Genomic DNA, 8,226 nt, shown 5'->3' with positions numbered 1-8,226 from the left:
ATAAAATGTTTATACAGGTACTTGATCAACATTTGGCACATTAATTCAATTTTCAACATTATAATTATTCTACAAATAGTGCATATGTCTCTGTACAATAGCATTAACAAATTGCAATTTTGGGTACTTACTCCACTTACTCTCCCACCAACTCTCCCCAAACCTTGGCAATAAGCCAATGACAAATAATACCATTTAAAGATATTAATACAATTAGGACAGTTTGATAAATTCGTCTTATTGTTAATACAAAAAAGTCCCCATTTTTAGTATGAAAAGTCTGGTTCGCAGGAGAACAGCGATACAGTTCTCCAACACCAGTGAAACATCCACAAATGGAATGGCTGGGTGATATCAGTAATGATAGGATAGGCCTACTGTAATTGTTCCCTTATGACTCACTCCACTCTCTCTTCTTACACTGAAGGAAACCACCGTCTGAATGTAAGGACGGACAACTTTTGAACTGTGATTTTAGAGCCATAGACTGAATTTGGACATTATTAAGGTGGGGCAAGCTGTTCTGATGAAATGGAGAAATGAAAAAACAAAGCAAACCATTAAGAATCACAAAAATTATTTTCAAAACAGTTTCAAGGCAATCTTTCTTATTATACAAAAGTCAAACCTAAAGTAACAAAGACCAAGAAAGGTGAATCAAGCAGCAGTCAGAAACAAAATGTAGCCACGGTAGTTTGAAAACCCGGTCAAGCTGAAGACAATCAATCACTCAATAGGTAGTTTCTCAGGAACAAATAAAATCTTACATGCAAGTTATTTCGGCTCTATTTAGGGTAAAATATGCAGGTGGGGTAGTCAGGATTAATGTCCTTGCCATGCAACACTTGGATTTAAGTCAAAAAGGGAGAGCAGTAAGGGAACCCAGGGAACTGAGCAAGGGGCGGGAGGAAATAGAGTGAGTGGGACATATTTTGCAGCCACTGGTAGAAAATATTACCTCAGTTTCTCATAAGAGGCCATCAGAGCTGTGTTCTTGCTCGAGTCCCGCTTCCCTGTATTGTTTTCGTCTCGAGCAAATTTGGCACCGGTTTTGTGACGGTACATTTTTTTGTGTGCGGGCCCACAGATGCCAGGTATACCGAGGCTGGACTTGTTGAATATGTTGCAGTCTAGCATGAGAGGGGGGAAGAAGGGGTTTGAAGGAATTAACTTGGCTTGGTTTTTGGCTCCCATGCCAGTTGCCTTCCTGCCCCTTCCTACCACAGGGGAGGTGGCATAACCACCCTTTGTCCTGACATTAGCTGTCGTTCCCGCCAGGATTTTAAGTGTCTTAGTTTTAAGGCTGTTGGCATCTGGAGGCTGACAGAGTCCAGACATGGGGTCCCACAGTGGCTCGATGGACACCTTCATAAACCTCTGGACCTCTGCCATCCCAGAGGCTATGTTGGACAGGATGTTGGAGGGCTCTTCAAACTCTCGCTGGTCGTCATCCACAGGACTGTTGTTGTTGCCGTCTGCCCAGCCCCCACCGTGCTCCTCCAGTAAAGGCCAGTCTTCTGACAGTCCAAAAAGCCCTTCACTTTCTTCACCTTTTGCATTCGCCTTTGCATCAAGCAGGGCTTTTAGCTTTTTGGATGAACTAGAATTCTGTCTAGGGGCTTTGTTCTTCTCTGTCTTGGGGGCCCTTGGACCCTTGGTTTTCTGTTTGCTGGTTGTTTTCCTTTTTGACTTGGGACCTTTAGTTCGACCTCCGATGGATTCGGCCTGCTCATCAAAGACGTCCATGCCATCAATCTTACCTGTGCCATCATTGTCATTGAAAGTATGGAACTGGAACTGATGATTGTTTATCGCTCTGCCATCATGATTTTGTTGTGGCAGGACATTACAGTCCCACTTAGTCCCATCAGGTGTAGCTGAGAGAGTCATGTCTCCTGTCTCTCCCTGAAACTCCCTGGCCTTTCCTAGGCTTTCTCTAATTTCTGTCCCCATCACCTGTGGGGAGAGATTTGGTGTGTCGGGTGGCGACATCTCTGACAGCGGCGAGTGCCTGAACTTATCGGGGGTGAAGTTGGAGATGTCCAGTAGGTCTGTGGACTCCCTGAGGGGAGTGATTTCATCCGTACTTTGCTGGATCACCAGTTTGGGACTGCAGTGGGCCAAGAAGTTCTCGTTCACATCCTCTTCACTCTCCTTCTCACAGGACTTGAGACTCATAGAGCTGTAGCTGCTGGAGGTGGCAGACAGTGAACTCATAGAGTCATAGCTGGCCAGCCTGCCATTCTCTGTGTTTAGAGTGACTCTATGGAACTGCACCTGTTCCTCTTCAGCTGACTGGCTGACCTGTAGACCTGAGTCTAGTCCTGGTGGCTCCTCAGGCAAATATGCCTTATCATACAGCAGTCTGTTGCCATCTACATTGACTTGACTATATCCTGACAATGACAAGTTGTTTGTCATTGGCAAAGAGATTGTGCTGGAAAAACCAGCAGATTCAGGTGGAATATCAGGTGTAAATGGTAACTGTTCACCTCCAGACTGCCATGATGTGTGAGTGAAGTTTGGCTCCATCTGATTGGAGCAGTTAGAGGGGGATTGTTGGAGCTCGGACTCCGAGGGAGGGGATAGAACACAGCTCTGGGCCAGCTGTAGGTTAGTGAATGGATTCTCCTCCTGGGAAAGGCCATGAGGAAACTGCTGTCGGGGATGCTGCTGATGCTGCTGGGAGTAATATGTCAGCCCAGTGTTACTGGATGAGTCGGAGGCATCTAGTAATGTCTGCAGGTAGCCTCCAGGGATGACATGTAGACCACTATTCACATTTACAGGATGGGTCATTGTACTGGAAGGGGAGCAGGGGGCTGGTATAAAAATTGACTTTTCATTGGGGTCGACACTGACAGTGGAGTCATCACAAAGCTGGGGGCTGCCTGCGGTGGAGTAAACTATGTCAGGGTTCCGATTTGGGGATAGTGGGCCAACCTCTTGTAGGTGTATCACAGTTTTACCATCCTCCTGCTGAGCCTCTTTCATTTTTTTCAACCTCAGTCTGGCCTCGCTTTTAAACTTCCTTATTTGCACATTCTTATTCCCAAGTATTTTCCCCTCCCTCTCTAGCAATCTGCTTTTTCCAGTCACACTGCCTTGGTCTAATCTAGCAGCACAGTCGGAGGTCGTTGTTGATATAGATTCCATATCTGTACAGGCAGCCTCATCCTCAGCTGCGCCCACCTCTTGCTTGTGATCGGTGTGGTTTGGCGAAAGCTTTACAGCGTGAATTCTTTGAATCCGGACTCTATTTGCAATCCTGTATTTTCGTTTTGTCAGGCTCGAATTAAGGGAACGCCTGCAGCCATTTGGAAATGTGTTTTTATCACCAGCAGCCAGCATGCGCTGCTCCTGCATTTCCTGCCGCCTCTTTTGCCAGTAATCTTTCAGAGGGGCCATTCTCTGGTACTTATGAACTAAGTCCTTACTTAAGCTTACTGTTGTCTCTGATGTGTCAATTTTGCCAAGCTTTACTAACATGTGCTTCTCCCCTTTAAATCGGTTTATGATGATGTATTTGATTATCACCGGAGGCTCTTTTCGTGAGGATTTTCTCCTCTTCTTTGGACACCAGTCATCATCCTCCTCTTTCTTTGGACCCACCGTCTGCTTGTCTTTTTTCTCTGTGTTCCTCTCACTCTCGATAGAGTCCACGTCGTACAGATAGTCATCGCTGTATCTGACTTTTCTCTTGGACCTCAGCCCATAGCTCAGCTGGCTAGAGGAGCTGGAGTTCTCCCTGGAGAGGAAGCAGTGTTTCTGTTTAGTCTGGCAGGTGTCAAGGGAGGATCCAGTACAGGAGCTGTCATCGCTGTACTCTCCAGAGTCGACTGTGGAATTGTTGAAGTCAAACAGGTAGCTGCTCTCTGGACTGACATTCGGGGTCACTTCAGCAGAGCTGCTGCTGTTGTTTTTGTCAACCTTTTCTCCAGCCGCCCAGACTTCAACTATCTCTCCCTTCACCTGCGGCCCTTCAGCTCCCTTCTTCACTGCTCCTTCGCCCTCCTTTTTGGCCACGACACTTGGGAAGAAGTTGAACTGGGTTTCCTCCTGAATGGCATTGGTCTTTTCTCGGATGTTGTCCTGGAAGGACTCGTAGCGGATCTTCAGCGAGCACACGTCACTGCCCAGGGTGGAGTCCTCGTCCTCATCATCAAACATATAGTTGTCTACGTCCTCTTCTGAGAAGAGGTTGACAGAGAGCTCGTTCTTAGAGCACAGGTCCAGCAGCTCGATCTTACTCTCGCTGATAAAGGACTCAAAGCAGCCCCAGTCCTGGCTGGAGTTGGCCAGCAGAGCCTCCTCACCGTTGCACTTGTCAAGGAGCAGGCCTTCGTAGATACTCTTCGACGTGGCGTCCTCCGAGTCGCTGTCCTCCGCTGACTTCTCATCATCTGTCTTCTCCTCTGCCCTGACCTTGTGCTCTGGGTAGCTGAGGAGCTGGTCGGAGAGCAGCTGATCCCCGTAGCGGATACCATCCCCAGAACTCATGCACTGCATGGCCATGTCAGGACAGGAGACAGGACATGGGTCATAGTCCTGGCCCAGGTCCAGCCCTGGCTCAGGCTCTGTAGCGTCCTTGGTCTCGATGAAACAGCCCAGGCATGTGCGGCTTTGTGGCATGAGGCAGTCCCCTCCAGACAGGGCCGATACACTCCCTATCTCCATTATTGTGAAAGCTGCCTTGTTACTACAGTCCTCTGGAAGAGCCCAGGGACTCACCTCTTTGGTGGTGCAAGAGGAGGTGAGGGAGATAGCGTGGGTGGAAGAGGAGTCATCAGTGGTAGTGGTGGTGATACTGGGCTCAGGGGTCTCTGTTGGGCTGAGGGGTGAGGATGGGCTCAGTGAGGTCCTCTCACACTCATGGCCTCCTTTTGGTTGATTGGCTGTAGGTGGGATGGCGGTGCTGTCTGGCTTCAGATTACTGTTCTGGATGTGTGATTCTGTAGAGCAGAACAGAGAGATGATATCAGATATCAACTAATTCACCAGTGAACTCACTGATGGACAATGTGAGAGTACTTTAATATACTGTCCTATATGAGAGGACATTTTAATATACTCTACTATTTCCTATCTTTAATTATTTTTCATTTTCAGCTCAATGTATGTTCCTAGTCTCTCTTACACTTGATCAAATGCACAGGTCATGTTTTTTCAATCAGGCTGCACAAAGTAATCATTTTGTACAAAGACAAGGAATAATATATATAATTCAAGCTGAAAAGGTGAATTCAGCTTTTTATTGAGGAAAATGAAATGCTCATCATTTTCTCATCATTGTGTTTCTTGTGCTTTATAATTTGTGATAAGAATACATTGAGAATAAAATACCCAATAGAAAGTAATGGGACAATTATAGTGGAAATATGTAATTAGCCTATTTTTCACTCTTAAATAAGACCTCTGCTCTGCCTCTTCTCTTACTCTGATTCATGTATTTATAGGATGTATGGAAGGAATGACAAAGGTAATAACCTTTTCCCCTCGTCTTTGTGAGTGGTCTTCCCCCTTTGACATTCAGGGTCGTTAGGGGTGGGAAAGGATGATAAGTACTTTCAGAAGTAAAAAATTGAGGAAAACATTCCACACATTGGACCGTCTCTGAGCATTGAAACATTGCTCATCCATTCAGATGCAGCAAAAGTTAAGGTCACTAAATAACAAGGCTGTGGCTTCTTGCCTTTCAGTTCTGTGAAGGTCACAGGCAAACTAAATAGCAGAGGAGGTGAAAACAATGCATAGCATCTTGTTCCATTTAAGAACTCTGTGCCTCCTTGTAACCAGCAGGACATAATGTACTGTGATAATGTAGCAGCATTCCCTCTGTTCCTTAATAAAAACATATTTTAAAATGCTAAAACATACAGTACGATATGATAAATTATCATCTATAAGTGTTGATATACACCTGTGGTGAGGAATTACATCTTGGTGTGTCCATTATTTTTTTGATTCAAGTATAGTGTTTCTAGCAAAGCAACATACACATGTCTTTACCGTTCTCATCCTCTTTGTTGATCTGTTCCAGGTTTGGAGCCAGCACAGCAAAGTTGGGTTCTTGAAAAACATCCATCAATTTAGCTTGGTTCTACTTGTCCCTTACACTATTGCCACTATCCAACCTGCAGAAACACAGAGAAAGAGACACAGGAAAAAAATAAAATAAACACTGGTGCTGACAAAAGAAAAAGGCTTATTATGTCATCATAACAATATACACTGTCACGCAAATCTTTGTTGACCCTCGTCTTTGTCAACTACAACGTATGACAGGCTTCAAAAGATGCTAGGGAATCTGGATTTTATGTATGAACTAAAAACGTGTTACTATATTTCTCCTCAATACCATGTATTTTTGCCCAAGATTCTATTCTTTGTTCCCCCTAAATATCTGTCCCAATCTATGGGCTATCAAGGGATATTGGGTAGAAATATAGGAGACTCACATATATTGTATCTAGTAGGCTTTTCAACACCTGCTTGTCAGGCTGTATGCAAATTGCAGGCAAATCCTCCTGGCCTTTTGTAGATTGCTTTAATCAAGCATTTCTCAAGTCTCAAAACTCCTCAATAACTTGCTTGCTTTATGAGAATTGCTCTAAGCAAATGTCAGAAGTAACAATAGTATAAAATCACACCAACAAAATCCTATTTCTGTACCATATTCCATTTTCTTAGCTCTCTAACTCTACTGTTCACGCTTTCACACTCCCGTCCTCCTCCCCCAGCTAGGGAGCAAAAACAAATGGCCAGATTAATGAAGATGGAGAAGAAGCAATAAGAGGTTGCATAAAATTAGCCTTCTGTCCAATGATCATGTCCAATTTAACACCTTATTAAGCCATGCTGTTTCATCTCCTGGAGCCATTTGCGACAAAAGTTTGTGAGCCGCATTAAACAAGACTTTCTGCCAGTGCAGTGTTGACTCACTGCCAGCTGGAACGATGCTGGTAACCTGGACTGGGTCTCTGTCTCTGTGTAATTAACCTGGGTCTCTGTGTTAACCTGGCCAACCATGGGTCTTTGTGTTAACCTGGCCTGGGCTCTCTGTGTTAACCTGGCCATTGTTCTCTGTTTTAACCTGGCCTGGGCTCTCTGTGTTAACCTGGCCATGGGTCTCTGTGTTAACATGGCCATGGTTCTCCTAGCCATGGGTCTCTATGTTAACCTGGCCATGGTTTTTGTGTGTTAACCTGACCAGCCATGGGTCTCTGTGTTAACCTGACCAGCCATGGGTATATGTGTTAACCTGGCCATGATTCTCTCTCTGTGCTAACCTGGCCATAGGTCTATGTGTAAACCTGGCCATGATTCTCTCTCTGTGTTAACCTGGCCATGGTTCTCTCTCTGTGCTAACCTGGCCATAGTTCTATGTGTTAATCTGGCCATGATTCTCTCTCTGTGTTAACCTGGCCATGGTTCTCTCTCTGTGCTAACCTGGCCATAGGTCTATGTGTAAACCTGGCCATGATTCTCTCTCTGTGTTAACCTGGCCATGGTTCTCTCTCTGTGCTAACCTGGCCATAGTTCTATGTGTTAATCTGGCCATGATTCTCTCTCTGTGTTAACCTGGCCATGGTTCTCTCTCTGTGCTAACCTGGCCATAGGTCTATGTGTTAACCTGGCCATAGGTCTCTGTGTTAACCTCCCACTGGGCAAAAACTGGTTGAATCAATGTTGTTTCCACATCATTTCAACCCAAGAAATTAAATGTGATGACGTTGAATCAACATAGAAAACTGATTGAAATTGCAAAATGTCATCAGCGTAAGGGAATTTAGTCTATTTTTACCCAACCTAAATCCAATGTCATGATGATTTCACGTTGAATTCATGTTAGTTGACAACAAAAATAGACGCTGAACTGACGTTTATGCCAGTGGGCTGGCCATGGGTCTCTGTGTTAACCTGACCATGGGTCTCGGTGTTAACCTGACCATGGGTCTCTGTGTTAACCTGTCCATGGGTCTCGGTGTTAACCTGACCATGGGTCTCTGTGTTAACCTGACCATGGGTCTCTGTGTTAACCTGACCATGGGTCTCGGTGTTAACCTGACCATGAGTCTCTGTGTTAACCTGACCATGGGTCTCTTTGTTAACCTGGTGCAACAGATGTCCAGCGTAGACAAGAAGACTGGTCTCGACACAAGTTTAATAGATGTGATCGTATATCGTAACTCTCTTGCGTTGTGATTTTAAAGAAAGGAATACCCA

General features: G+C 45.1%; 1 protein-coding gene across 1 annotated transcript; it reads right to left on the bottom strand.

The window, feature by feature from the left end:
• Positions 1 to 954: 954 nt before the first annotated feature.
• On the bottom strand, positions 955 to 6,085 carry LOC311136146 (neurite extension and migration factor-like; the record flags this gene model as incomplete). The annotated part of the gene is made up of 2 exons (XM_084170235.1): positions 955 to 4,952; positions 6,010 to 6,085. The coding sequence occupies 2 exons, from the start codon at positions 6,083 to 6,085 to the stop codon at positions 955 to 957; spliced, it is 4,074 nt and encodes a 1,357-aa protein (XP_084026361.1).
• Positions 6,086 to 8,226: the final 2,141 nt, after the last annotated feature.

The sequence above is a fragment of the Coregonus lavaretus genome (genome assembly GCF_964263955.1).
Source record: "Coregonus lavaretus genome assembly, chromosome: 10".
NCBI classification, from domain to species: Eukaryota; Metazoa; Chordata; class Actinopteri; order Salmoniformes; family Salmonidae; genus Coregonus; species Coregonus lavaretus.
The sequence above is the reverse complement of the archived record's forward strand: the minus strand, read 5'-3'. Positions and strand labels throughout refer to the sequence as shown.